The sequence below is a fragment of the Xenopus laevis genome, chromosome 4L, assembly GCF_017654675.1.
Source record: "Xenopus laevis strain J_2021 chromosome 4L, Xenopus_laevis_v10.1, whole genome shotgun sequence".
Taxonomy (NCBI): domain Eukaryota; kingdom Metazoa; phylum Chordata; class Amphibia; order Anura; family Pipidae; genus Xenopus; species Xenopus laevis.
This window is the reverse complement of record NC_054377.1, coordinates 44,929,851-44,945,209: the sequence shown is the minus strand read 5'-3', so window position 1 is coordinate 44,945,209 and position 15,359 is coordinate 44,929,851. Positions and strand designations below refer to the sequence as shown.

At 41.1% G+C, this 15,359-nt stretch overlaps 1 protein-coding gene across 1 annotated transcript in view; it reads left to right on the top strand.

The window, feature by feature from the left end:
* Positions 1-1,235: 1,235 nt before the first annotated feature.
* The window catches only part of gan.L (gigaxonin L homeolog), a 43,465-nt gene continuing 29,341 nt past the window's right edge, over positions 1,236-15,359 (top strand). The window contains exons 1-2 of the mRNA XM_041590153.1: positions 1,236-1,776; positions 10,371-10,485. Coding sequence (XP_041446087.1) covers positions 1,592-1,776; positions 10,371-10,485 — 300 coding nt within the window. The 5' untranslated portion in view covers positions 1,236-1,591. The remainder of the gene's footprint in view (positions 1,777-10,370; positions 10,486-15,359) is intronic.

Genomic DNA, 15,359 nt, shown 5'->3' with positions numbered 1-15,359 from the left:
GCAATAACAGGGCCTTGCTTTTGCAGTAATAAAGCATGGGGTCCTGGGCCATAGCCCCAAATCACCACCCCGAACATTTCTAGCTTTGTCACTCACATTGGGCTAACAGTGCCTCTCTGACAGTGTCAGGCCCCAAAGTGGGCCGAAACGTTGGATGCACGAGTGATGAATCAATAAAATCCTTTGTGACACAAGAATTTGGAGTGTGGGTAGGTATATATATATATATATATATATATATATATATATATATATATATATATATATACACACACATCTATATATATGTGTGTGTGTTTAACAGGTGATGCTGACTTTGCACCCCTCCTCTGGAATTATCTCCCACAGTCTCTCTGACTTTCTCCCAACCTTTCAGCTTTTCAAAAGGGAACTAGGGATGCACTGAATCCAGGATTCGGCCTTTTTCAGCAGGATTCGGATTTGGCCGAATCCTTCTACCTGGCTGAACCGCATCCTAATTTGCATATGCAAATTTGGGGTGGGGTGGGAAAGTGCGTGACTTTTTGTCACTAAACAAGTAAAACAAAAAAGTTTTCCCCTTCCCACCCCTCATTTACATATGCAAATTAGGATTGGGTTCGGCTGAATCTTTCGCCAAGGATTCAGCCGAATCCAAAATAGTGGATTCAGTGCATCCCTACTTAAAAAGCACTTCCTTTGGAGAAGCCTACCCTCACTCTGCTTAACTGCCAAATGCAATACCACCTACAGTACCACATTGCCCACTCCCACACCTTGTGTCTTATTCCATTTCCCTTTAGATTGTAAACTCTTTTGCACAGGGCCTTCCTCACCTTGTACCGGGATTGGTTGTGATGTATATAACTCCATATGTTCTATGTTTGTAATTAATGGGATTTAGTTGTATAAACACATTCACTTTACAGCGATGCGAAATAGGCTGGCGCTATATAAACGTTAATAAATTAATAATAATGTGGTTCTAGGCATGCGTTAACAATACTAATGTGTCTTTCATTCAAGCTGCATTCTATTTACTGCAGTTTAGGTTTATCGTTTGCAGAACCTGTAGCAACACCAAAACAAAAGGTTAGATTTGATTGAAAAGGCACAACACAAACCTGATTTTTCACTTCCTCCTCTAACACAAACACTGCCTTGCCTACCTTTGTATATGACTAATGGGAGGGTGGGCAAACTGCTGCCTCTTATTCACTTTCATAGCTTTATGTACTTCAGGAACAAACCAACGTTCTCTGTTGTGTAACAAGCAGCAGCATCATCAGCCACACTCACAGAGCTGCACACGTGGGCAGAGGGCGGGGGAATGTTTTGACATGAGGGCTGGCGCATTATGATGACGTCACACTGGAATTCAGGGCAGCGATTGGTGGGAGCCGCTGGGCGTGTTTTAGTTAGCTAGTGCGGAGCAGCCTGATGTCTGGGAATCTGACACTTTTCCCTGTATAGACTTTTCTCCAGGACTTCCCTGTTGCCGTTGTGAAGTGGCCCCTATAGCAAGCTATGCATCCCTCACCTTCTGCGTGACATAGTTCTGTCTCATTTATTTACCTGTCTTTGTACATCAATACACAGTCACATCAGCTACATGTCTGAATCTGAGCCCCAGTGCACAGTGACCGAGGTCTGTGACCCACAACATGCCGCAAAGCTGCTCCGGGCTCTTGGTTCGTTCAGAGGGGAGTCCGGCTTCTGCGATGCACTTCTGCTTCTGGAGGGGCAGGAGATCCCTATACAGAGGAATATACTGGCAGCAGCCAGTCCGTACATACGGTGAGTCACTTGCTTTAGCTCATTTACCATGCCCGGCATTTTGTTTTGCAACCTAAAGGCTGCTGAATGGGAGTTGTAGTTCAAAGCACAAGGGCTTGTGCATTTCATTTCCCACACTATGCAGACTGAATGCTTGTGACCTACTGATTATTTTCTTGAAAGGGGGTGGTTCACCTTTGCGATAACATTTACTATGATATAGAGAGTGATATTCTGAGACAATTTGCAATTGGTTTTCATTTTTTATTATCTAAGGAATTTGAGGTTATTTAGCTTTTTATTCAGCAGCTCTTCAATTAGCATTTTAAGCAATCTGGTAGCCGAGGTCCAAATGACCCTAGCAACCATGCATTGATTTGAATAAAAGACTGGAATAAGAATCAGACAGGGCCATTTGAAAGCTGCAAAGAGTCAGAAGAAAAAGGCAAATAACTATAAAACTATATAAAAAAAAAAATAATGAAAACCAATTGAAAAGGTGTTTAGAATTGGCCATTCTATAACATACTAAAAAGTTAACTTAAATGTGAACTGTCCCTTTAAGTGCTTCCAAATAAAGGGATTGGTAAAGCAAGTAGAAAGTCTGTTTGACTCTATCTGTAAGCTATAATATGGCATAGTGGATGTTAGATGTGGTGACAACATAAAGGCACTATGCTGCTGGCTTTTAACAGGTAACGGAACTTCAAGGTGACTCATGAAATTGTGAAACTGTTATATTTAACCAAATTGCAGCAATGCTGGGGAATGTGTGAGCCTCCCTTCAAAATTTTGTGTGGTTATGAAGTGACTGGTGTGTTTATTCCAACCCCCCTCCTCCCCTACTAGAGTCCTTCTTACTCATTTCCCCTCCTAGGGTTCACTACCTGAGCATTCAAACACCACAGTCAGAAATTTTAAAGGGAGGTGGTCACACTTTTTGCAACAACCACTTTGATACCTTTCCTGCAATTTTTTTACATTCTATTACATTGCTGTTAGAATTTTACAACATAGTAACATCTATCAAGTTCAACCTGTGAAACCCGCCTAACTGCTGGGTGTACAGGGAAAGGCAAAAAAGACAATCTGGAGTTCCGTTACCTATATTAAAGTTCTCAGCCAACAGCATTGTTTGTTGTGCTGCATAGAGGGAGAGACAAAGAGAATATGAAAAATATCACTTTTGCAGATTCCTAGCACAGAAATGTTTATTGTCCAGGTCAATAGTTAATCATTTACTTATTCATGGGGTTGCTGCCCTTTCTATAAATACAAGCCGTACTGTATCTGATATTGGTAATGTTTTTATTTCTGTTTATTGGCTGGGTCAGTAAATGGATTCTTTCAAAAAGGATTCGGGATTCGGACAAATCCTAAAATAGTGGATTTGGTGCATCCCTAGCAATAATAGAATTGGGTTATATTAAAAAAAAAATCATATTTAGCAATTACACTTATTAGCACTTATTTCAGACATCCCAGCTTAAGAATGGGGATCGGAATATGTCAAACAATTTACATGTGGCGATCCAGCGTAATTGCAGGAAAATGCATTCTTCCACATTTTCCCACAATTAAAGTTTTATATGCACCAATCCCCATTTTTCGACATTAAAAGGTATTTTTGGACAATCTTCCACTGGCAACAAATGGCTACCTCTGCAATTCCTTAAAAGGAGATGCCTGCCTGAAAAGCTACCGTACACCCACCTCCCACTGACTGTTAGATTAAGGAGTCATCTTTTAGGAACAAGTAATGACATGGCATATTTACTAAGCTCTGATGTGGTCATTATAGGCATCCTAGGCACACATTACAAACATTCATTTAAAAGATCTAATAAACATATTTATAAAGCTGCATATTTCCTTTACTGTCAGAATGCCTTAAATGATGCCGGATTATAACCAGGGTTATGAAAACAGAGGCCCACAGATGAGATGTGTCTCTACAAGACATGTTTGTGGGGTTTGATCAATGCACATTCCCTGGTTCCCTGTTTCACTTGTCATTTAGTGGTCGTATGGGACTAGGGGATATGCATTGATCAAACCCCTCTCATTTGTATGTTTTTAACTAACTTGGTCAGATCAGTCTCACTTCCATTGTACTTTATTTTAACTGTATTTTACTTAGCCTTGGAGTGCTCCCACAACCCCCTTCTTTTGCGTATTGTATTTTAGCAGGGCCCATCTGTGTTTTGCATTTGCCCCAGCAGAAGTTATCAAGTGAATTCACTAAAAGGTTGCAACACTTATTTGCATCTCCGGTGAATTCAGCTTTCATTTTCCCTTTAGCTCAGAATTGTTCCTGGTCATTAAGATTACTTAAGGTCACGGTCCTAAATCCTAGAGCTCATTAGCAGACAGAATAAATGGCAGATTATTGATTTTGATGCAAATCATTGCAATGCAAATCAACAGGATTTACCAGTGTAGCTCTCCTCAGTTCCTTACTAAACACATACAAACCTAGAAAGGAAAGAAAGACCCGATAGTGTCGGTCTCGTCAGCATTGTAACCTAGCGCAGAAAATCTGGCTTGCGGGTAAGTGGAGGCAGAATGTTTATGCTTACTGGACAGTGGTAATTAGTAGCACTTTGAAGCATCTGACACGAGGAGAGAGCCGACTTCCGGAAGCAACATGCCGAAAGTGAACATCAGAACCGGCGTCTGCAGCAGCACTCCCTCTCTCTGAACCATCCAGACCGCCGATCGGACTGGCACATCATCCCAGGAGGACTGCACCACCGGACCGCAAACATCAGAGGTTCAAAGTGTTACTAATTACCACTGTCCGGTAAGCATAAACATTCTGCCTCCCCTTACCCGTAAACCGGATTTTCTGCGCTATTTGAGATTTTCCCCACTAGGTTACAACGCTGACGAGACCGACCTTAACAGGACACCGAAGAGATCATGATTTAACATTGCAAGATAACTTACCGATTTCCTGTGAGTAGTTCTCTAGCGCATATTACCCTTTTCTCTAAAGGATAACACACTATCGGGCCTTTCTTTCCTTTCTAGGTAATATGACTATGAAGATTTTCATTCATCCAGGTCATGGTATATCTAGTATAGGTCAATCTAAAAACAACTGGACTTGCTGAGTAATCAATGAAGACGTTTCACTACTCATCCGAGGAGATTCTTCAGTTCAACTGATAGGATTATCCTATCACAACTACACAGAATCAACACCTCTGTGAATTTCTTCAGATGTCACCTCTTTGAAGAGTTACAATGTGCTTTTGTAAATGGATTAGTGGAAGAGTTTATATGCCGAAAACTTCCCACACCAGTCAGTTGAACTGAAGAAGCTGCTCGGATGAGTAGTGAAACGTCTTCATTGATTACTCAGCAAGTCCAGTTGTTTTTAGATTGACCTATACTAGATACTTTCTAGGTAATCCTTGTTATTTGAACATAGTGCACCTAATTTTGCTTTAAGGTTTATTTATATGTGGATACATGGATCCACTTTTTCGTTTGGTGCTGTTACTCAGTTACTCAGTAAGCGCGGACCCTCCCCTCCTTCCTTATTCTTATAAACACATACAAAGTTTGTGAGCTTAAGGGTAATTAAGGCCAGACGAGGAGATTCGGGGAGATTTTGTCGCCTGGCGACTTATCGCCACGTATTTTGCGCGACTATCTCCCCGAACTGCCTCAGCGTCTTTTCCCCATAGGCTACAGCGCAAAATCGCCTGCGCTAATGCACACGCAGCGATGCGTTTTCAATAGTCGCCCAAAGTTGCCTCACTGACAAAGAAGTGAAGGGGCCTCCAGAAAAGAAACAGATTATTAACTTTTCTGGATTGTTCTGTATATGAGTAATTACAATTTGAAACCTTATTAGTGTTTAATATGTAAATATATGCAAATTGCAGATTTAACTGGTCACTCCAGCAAGTATGGTTGCCACCTGTCTGGATTTCACCCGGACAGCCCGGGTCAAAATTAGGAAATTAGGGTATTGAGCCAGTTGCAGATGTAATAGACCACACCCTTTATGGCACTGGCCTGCCCCCGACGTCACTGGCCCGCCCCCTGCCCCTTACTAGCAAGCATACTGGAAGATTTTCTCCTGCCATGATATATTTCCCCTGCCTGCTTGCTTCTCCCTTGGGTAAGTTTGAGCCCAAATAAAGGCTTGGTCATTTGTACAGATTACAGTGAATGCAAGCAAATGCAATTCATTGATTTAGTGTTCCTTTCCCAACAATCGAAGAGGCAGTTCTGGTTTGTGCAGAAGTTTTCTATGCAGCTACCTATTCATTTAATAAAAGTAGCTGATTTTTTTTTAAATCTAGGAGTTAAGCATAGAAAGCGTCCCTATGCTCCAGCAAGATTCTACAGGCAGGGCGTGCCTACATTTTGTACATTGCAATATGTCCTGAAGCACACAATAATCCTAATACAATTATAATGTGCAATCTAAATGTTACTTGCACATAATTTACTTTTATTTTTCATGTGGAACATGTATTGCATTAGAACCAATGCTTAGTGTGCTAATGTATTGGGATCATACCTTGCTATGCTATTTATTTATTTCCCAGTCCGTACTTTCCTAAAATCAATAAAAGTTGTCCTGTCAAAACAGTTTGTACAGAAAGTATACTTAATTCTGTGGTGTGCAAAAACAGGTTGAACCATTCATCTGTGTTGCCCATACTGCTTGATGTGGTAGTATTATTATCTGCTTTTTATATAGTGCCAACATATTCTGCTGTGCTTTCCAGAGATTATACATCATTCACATAAGTCCCTGCCCTAGTGGAGCCTATCACATTCACACACTGTAGGGCTGATTTTTTTTATCAGAAGCCAGTTAACCATTGTTAAAAAATATTTCCCTTTTCTCTGTAATAATAAAACAGTAGCTTGTACTTGATCGAAACTAAGATATAATTAATCCTTATTAATGTAAAAGCAATCCTATTGATTTTATTTAATGTTTAAATATTATTTTTTTAGCAGACTTAAAGGGCACCTGTTGGGTAAAAATGTTATCCCCCAACCAAAGGTGCTGGCGAACCGCATTCCGGTTGGGCGTAACGGTAGTTTTTTTTAAGAAAAAAATTGCCCCCTGCCAGCGCTATGCTACCCTGGAGGGAGCTCCCGGTGCGAGCAGCCATGTCCGGTCACTCGCATGCGCATAATGAAAAGCTGCCTGAATTGCTCATTATGCGCATGCGTGTCACCTGTGCATGCGAGTGACCGGACATGGCTCCTCCCATGCAGGTAGCGTATCGCTGGTGGGGGGAATTTTTTAAATAAAAACTACTGTTATCTCCAACCGGAATGCAGGCTCTATTAGCCCGCACCTTTGGTTGGGGATAACATTTTTACCCAACAGGTGCCCTTAAAAGGAGAAGGAAACTCTTTTGTAAAAAAAACAAAAAAAAAAAAACCCTGTACCCCCCACCCCAGGTAGACCCCCCTCCATCCTACCCCCAGGCTAACTACCCACTCCAGGGAAATGCCCCATACTCCATACTTACCCCTCGGCGCAGACTCTTCCAGCGGAGTTCCACACATCCATCCTCTGTAAGCTGACTGGGAGATTGCTATTTCTGCGCATGCGCAGTTGGAGCAGTTTGCAGGTTTGCGACAACTGCGAATGCGCGGAATTACACGGAAATTGACGATCTCCCAGTCAGCTTACCGAGGACGCGGAAGATGGATGCGTGGAACTCCACTGGAAGAATCTGCGCCGAGGGGTAAGTATGGGGCATTTCCCCAGGGGGGGGTCTACCTGTTGCAAAAGGGTTTCCTTCTTCTTTAAGGTGCAGAGATCCAAATTACAGAAAGGCCACTTATCCGAGCATTCTCGATAACAGGTTCCATACAGTTCACTCCAGTTATTGCTTACTATTTTTGGCCCCAACTGGGCTGGCACCGTTAATACAAAAACAGCACTATTTTCTTTCCAAACCACCTTGACAATAAAACTGTTATTAATAGGGCTTATTCAGGAAATAAAATAAGCGGTAAAAGTTCTTTTTGCTGCAAATCAATAGCCCTATAGCTGGCCCTTTATAATGCACATCCTTCCTGCTTTATTCATGTGATATAGATTTTAAATCGTAGGCTAAGGTTAAATGCAAAGCAGATCATTGTTTGTGTATGTATGTAACACATTTTATAGTGACAAGCCAGTAGCAACTCTTTACAGGGAAATCAAGGCACATGTTTTTAGAAACTGTACTTTGCCTAAACCTTACATCCATTTTTATCCATCCTTAGTTTGTGACTGGCTGAGATTGCTATAGCTTACTTTTTACAACATTATGTTAAGGCCCAGACTGGCAATATGTGGATTCTGGCAAATGCCAGAGTGGCTGCTGTAAGATGCCATAGGCCCTATAATAGGCCTTCTTTATTGGGCAGTTTGAGCCTCTGTGTACTTGAAATGCCAGGGCTTATTTTGAATCTCAGTCTGGACCTGATTATTATATGAAGCTGTGTAAAAATGGTTATAAAACGGTGTAGAAGCAGTGCAGAAATACATTTTTGCCTTTTTTTTAAAAAAAAAACAAAACAGTTCAGTAGCATTTAAAATCAGCTATGTTATGGGACGCCAATGCTGCAAGTACAAACATGAATACACAGATGTGCAACTCTAAATACTGGCTTAAAAGCCGGGTTGCTCTCTGACTTTTCTGTTACATTGGTAAAAATTGATTTCAATAGACTTTACGAGGTCCAGAGTGCTGTAAGGTGATGGCCCAAAAAACACTTGTTATTTGGCATATGCACTCAGTAGGGGAATAAGCTTTTACATGCAGAATGTATGCACAGTGTAAAGTTGCCATTATTCTATGCTCCATACCAGCTCCGTACTTTAATATTTATTCATAAACTCTTTAAGTGCTTTAGATTTTGGAATCGACAATCTGGAATAAAGACCAAAAGAGTCAATGATCATAGATACTATGAGCTGTGGCACTTTCAGGTCAAGAAGTAGAGTACTGCATTTTATAGCTGCTCCTTTTCTCCCCAAGCATTCCCTAGACCATTTTATGGCCACACCCCCTAAGTACCGTGTCACTTTTAAAAAAAAATTGGCAAAGTTTGAACACATTGCTGGGAGTTTTAGGGCAATGTTTTATGTGTTATTACAGTTTTGCTAATCAAAGTGAATTACCCTTCAAGCCGCTAGTCTCAGTTATCCCAAGAGACTTGCTATACTCGAATATAAGCCGACCCGAGTATAACCGGAGGTACCTAATTTTAGGAGGTATGTTGCAGTAGTCCATGGTTCCAAAGCCCTGCAACTTAAAGCATCATTGGCCCTCCATGCATGGGCATCTGAAGAAAATATTCCAGGGGAGGACAAAAACAACCTGTTTCAAGGATGCCAACTTTCTAATGCGGTAGCCTGCAAGTTTAGTGGCACGCCACTGAACATGTGGACATGGACTATTTGGTGTGCGAACATGGCTTATTTGGAGGGCCCTGCTCATGTCACTGACTGCTCACTACGCATGCACACATCTTAGTGGGAGAGGGAAATTGTAAAAATCGAAGAATGGAATATAATGACCGGAGTGCCTGGTAAACTGGGTAACTCCTTGGAGAACTGACCGGTATGCTAGACTAACCTTATATACAGGTGCTACGGCAACACCAGGTTTGTAGAAAATTAATTTATTGGCAAAACCCAGGCCTGAGTTTGCCAGCCGGGCACCTCAATGCTAAGTCCCCCTTGGATGGTGCACCCACCTCTCACACTCCCACTTGCTCACTCATTCCCTTCCTTCTACCTTCCCTGCTCGTTCTTGCATGCACACAATTCCGTTCTGAGGGCTCAGCGTGCAGGATATTTAAGTAGTGAAATCTCCTGCATGCCTAATTCTAAAAGCTTTAGGGAAAATGTAGAAGCAGCTAGGTGGCACTAGCCGAAATGCAAAATTGACGTTTCAACAACAAAATCCGTGGCGTCTGCCTGCACCCGAGCAGGTGTAATGTTTCTGGGTGCAGGCAGAAAACATCTTTATGGTATAGACATTCTGATAACTGCTGTTTTATTTGAGAGTATTGCAGTAAGTAATAGCAGTCATACTGTAGTCATATTGCTTCTTCTGTACTTAAAGGGGTTGTTCACCAACTTTTAGTATGATGAAGAGAGTGAATTTGCATTTGGTTTTAATTTTTTATCATTTGCATTTTTTGAGTTATTTAGTTTTTTAATCAGCATCTCCAGTTTGCAATTTCAGCAATCCGGTTTCTAGGGTCCAAATTACCCTAGCAACCATGCATTGATTTGACTAAGAGACTGGAATATGAATAGGAGTGGGCCTGAATAGAAAGATGAGTAATGAAAAGTAGCAATTCCAATTAATGTGTAGTTTTACAGAACATTTGTTTTTAGATGGGCTCAGTAACCCCCATTTGAAAGCTGGAAAGAGTCAGAAGAAGCAGGCAAATTATTTAAATACTAGAAAAAAAGAAAAAATGAAGGCCAATTGAAAAGTTGCTTAGAATTCGCCATTCTATAACATACTGACTGAAAGGTGAACCACCCCTTTAATTGCAGGCTAATTTGTACTACTGTTTTTGACTTTGCATAAACCAAGGAAAATTAAATTTTTTTTTTCTAGAGCAAAGCTCAACTACAACCCTCCAAAGAATGATGGGTCCATTTATCGAATTGAATTGGAAGGCATATCTGTGGATGTTATGAAAGAAATCCTGGACTATATCTTCAGTGGGCAGGTTGTGTGACAAACCTTTATTTTTCTTTGCTAAATATGTTTTGATACATATATTTTTTTTTATATTCACTAACTTGGAACTAGGATTCAGCAGTACAGTGGATTTACAATTTATGGCAGACTGTGCATCTGAGACAAAGCCAAGCTGTACCTTTATTGAAACCGCAATAGTCCTAATGCCTTACCCCCTTTTGGATCTCCATTAAAGGATTTCCTTTCCCCTGGAGGGGATTTTAAGGGCAAAAATGCATTTTGCCGCTAAAATCTGACAAATAGACCTATGTGTGTAATGGCTCTGTGGGGAACTGTACTGAAATCCAACTGATTTTTTTATGATCAGCTCTTCAAGAGTTAAAGGTCCTGACTGCACAGAAGAAAACAGGGATCAGATAAGCAATACTTTCCCCTTACTGGCTCCAGCAGTTCTGAGAACACCTACCTGAGGACAATAGGTACTAGTTGGGAGGTGGGGTTGGCTGGGGAATGAATAGGGCAACAAGGGGACTTGGTGTGAGCAGGGGCGTTTCTGCCATGAGGCAAGGTGAGCACCTTGCCTCAGGCGGCAACTCCCCAGAAGTTATCAGCTGCTCCGTGTGCAGGCACATGGAGCAGAGCAGAGGTTGGCCTGAAAATTTTTGGGCTGTGCTGGGGAAGGGAGCAGATCCGCTTCTCTTAGGGTTGCCACCTTATCCTGAAAAAAATACCGGCCTTCCTATATATTTATCTTGTTTCCCTATTAATAACCTTGGGATCAACCATCCTTTTTACCGGCCAGACACTGTATTTCTTAACAGAACATCCCTGATGCAGCCTTGTGCATTTCATGCTTAATGCACTAAATTAAAGGACACCAGTTGGGTAAAAATATTATCCGCAGCCAAAGGTGTGGGCTATTAGAGCCCCCACTCCAGCTGGGGGTAACAGTAAAAAAAAAAACCCCTCCAGCACTAAGCCAACCGCACCGGGAGGGCGCTCCCAGTACAAGTGGCCATGTTGGGACACGCGCATGCACATAATGAGCGAATGCCATGACTTGCTCATTATGTGCATGCACGTGATATCAGAAGCGTATTATGAACATGAGATATGCACAACATAGCCGCTCACACCAGGAGCTCCTTCCCGGTGTGAGCAGTGTCGGACTGGCCCACCGGGATACCAGGAAAAGTCCCAGTGGGCCCAGGTGTCAGTGGGCCCTCCTGCTGCTAAACATTTGGTCTATTTCATGGTCATTCCCTATTTATATGACAACAAAGAGGCTAAATAGATGGAATAATAAATTATAGTATGTAAAGAAAAGATACTGGGAGAATAGAGGTTGAGTGAGGAGAGGAAGAATAATACTACTAAGATTGGGCACCTTAATTAGTGGGCCCCTGGTCAAAGGTTTTTGGGTGGGCCCCTGGTCCCAGTCCGACACTAGGTGTGAGTGTCCTAGAGCTGGCAGGGGTGTCTTAGCGCTGTTACCCCCCAACCCGAGTGTGGGCTGTATTAGCTGTATTATTATATCTTTGCCCAACAGGTTCCCTTTAAGTCATGGACCTACCACAAGGACATAAAAGCCATATCACCCGCATAGAGGAATTAATAGAACTAAATTATTTGCACTCCACAGAAATCATAACCAATGAAACAGACTCCAAAGAACATGCAGGTGCAACCATGAACATTGTAATTGTATGGCATTAATGAAAGTACATGACTGAACCTGCATTCTAGTGCTGCCTCATAGATCTTAATAGATTAGATAATGTTCATGTCAGATGCACCATAAAGCTTGCATTCTACAGACAAGCTCAGACACCTCCTTTACTACTCAAACGGAAGTCTCATTCATCAGTAGTAACGTGCATTCTGGTGATTGTAATTTGTCAGTGAATTTATCTGCTGGTGATCAAGCAAATGTGGAAACCACCAGAGATAGCATTGGTAGACTCTATGAAACCTGATACACAAAAGCCTTCACTCCAATGGCTTCCATAAAGGGACAAAATGTAATACATACTTTTACAATATTTATTTTACAATTATACTCTAGATTTTATGATGATTGTATTTAGCAATCCAACTTTGTTAAATGCTTGAAGATTTCTAGCATTAGGACATCTTCCATGCATGCATTTGCCTTCCATAGTGGCTCAAAGGAAAAATCAATATGGTTATATTTTACATACTGGACTCATTGTACCAGCCTAAAGTTTCAGCATGTCAACAGCAGCAATGATCTAGGACTTCAAACTTGTCACAGGGGGTCACCATTTTGGAAAGTGTTTCTGACACTCACATGCTCAGTGGGCTCTGAGCAGCTGTTGAGAAGCTAAGCTTAGGGGTCATTGCAAATTTACAAGCAGGAAATTACGTTTGTCTGTAATATACACTGATACTACAAGGCAGATCTTCCCTGCTAATGGACTGTGGTTCCCTAGGGCTGGTACAGCCCAAAGCATAATGTACAACATTTCTAGCCTACTTCTTTAGTTACCGTAAGCTTTAGTTCTCCTTTAAGCCACAGAATGCTCCAAGCAGTTAACCAACATTTAAAAGGCACAAAATAAGTAATTCATTGGCAAAAATACACCATTTCAAAAAAGTAATTAATTTGGATGAAAAGTTTTTAAAGCATTTTATTTTTTTCAAGGGGAAATTCACTAAAACTCTTAGATACAGTACCTGTATAATGTTGAACTTTTATATAAGCATAAAATATCTATAATGGGAGGCTGTGCAGTTTACTAGTATCTTTCAAACAAGTTGTCCATTTAAGCAAACAATAGCCTCAAAAGACTCAGGACTGGTAACATTAAAGCGTTGTTACTGCTGTACAGTCCTATACACAAACTCCTTCCAACCCTTTAACTACAGTTGTTCTTATGTAGTACTCTCCATTCTTACAGTGGAGGCTCACATAGAGGTTCTCACACTGGAGGATACAGCTTTCTTCTCTGGGCTTGCAGTTGCAACAGAGGTGTTGGTAGAACTTTCTCAGTAGTAATTCTCACACTGGAGGATACAGCTTTCTTCTCTGGACTTGCAGTCGCAACAGTGGTGTTGGTAGAACTTTCTCTGTAGTAGATTTCAGAGAAGAAACCGTGAAACCTCAATTTTAAATACTCATTTGAAGTTTTCCCTTATTTTACAAAAATTTTTTTGTCTGGCCCACCAATATATAATGCATTTCCCTAATTTTATATTTCCCAGGTTTTACACCATTTGTTTCTGGTCCCCTGAAAAATGTAAAGTTGGGTTCTATGGTACTTGATCTTTGGAAAGGAAAATCTGATTATGTACAGTATATTGATTTTTGCATATAATCATTGGCTGCCTTTTAGAGTGAGGCTTTTGAACATCTATGCTTTTTCATGTAGATAGGTGTATTTTTAATATAACATATAAATAATCGTATTCTTTGAACAAGAGAAGGTTATAGTTGAGATTATCTCAATTGTATAAAGCCAGCCACACAGGCCATATATCTGTGTGTCTTTATAGACATTGGGAAATAGGATTTGTAATACTATAAGGACGGATGTAATATTAAGCTGTTTGTTTAAGGCAAATATCTCATGCTGCATTTTACTATCCATTGTATGATACTGCTTGGACAAACAACAAGCAACAAAGGAGATTCAGGGTGTGGTGACTTGTAAATTAAGATTAACACAATAGGCCAGGGGTGTCCAAACTTTTTGCAATGAGGGCCAGATTTGGTGAGGTGAAAATGTGTGGGGGCCGACCATTCAGCCTGACATTTTTTGAACCATTAACATCATTTAACTCATTTAAACAAGGAATCACATAGCCGTAGCAGTAATATTTGGGCACATTAGTGAAATGATCTGCCACTTGGTCTATACTGCTGCCTGTGTGCTGAAGATGTTAGCAATAGACACGTACTGGCATGTAGTTTACTGTACTGGCACGTCAGTACTTCTATTGACACCTTCAGCCCTAAAGAAGTATGTGAAGCGGCGCATCACTACGTGCCAGTATGTGTCTATTGCTAACACCTTCAGCACACAGGCAGCAGTATAGACCAAGTGGCAGATCATTTCACTAATGTGCCCAAATATTACTGCTAGGCGATTCCCAATTGCACTGTGCTGGGAGGCCTCATTATTATTAATTACATGAATTTGAAGACGGGCCGCATTTGCCCCCGGGCCACACTTTGGACATGCCTGCAATAGGCTTTTAACTTGACCAGGTTGACACATAATATCAGGCTGAATATGACAAGCTTTAGTGCACCCTTTAAATAGCTGAATTCAGTTTCACTTTATGTAGCAGCAATTCACGTAGACCTGCAGATTATTAACCTATGTCGGAAGAACGATTGTCTGAGCCAATCTTCCGACCTGCAACTAACCATTCAGATTAATATAAAGTAGTAAAGAGAATAAATTACACAATGCTCGGGCCATTGATTAACAGACTGCAATCATATGAGAGTTATGTTGGGACACCCCACAGGGTACGAAAATTGTATGAACCTTCATTTCGTATGATAGTATCTTTGCGTCTGTGACCAGCTTAATAATTATATGACCATGACCAGCCAGTCAACAGAGCGAATGGTCTTACATCTTTAAATTTAGCCTCTCGAGCAGATGGATATATATATATATATATAGAGCATTGTTGCATTCATTCCGGCTAATTGCCCATGTGAACAGATGAGCAGAAGGGGTATCAGTGGACAAGATTGTTAGTTTTACTTTGGATTAAGTAACTGCGATCTGTTCCTTTTTGGGTGTATCAAAATTTGTCCTTTTGCACTCATACAGAACAAGGCAGTGGTTACAATCAGGTGTCGCACCTAGGCCAGCAGAGAGTGGTTTGCCCAATACTCACTGTTCTATGCTAGCATTTGGTTCA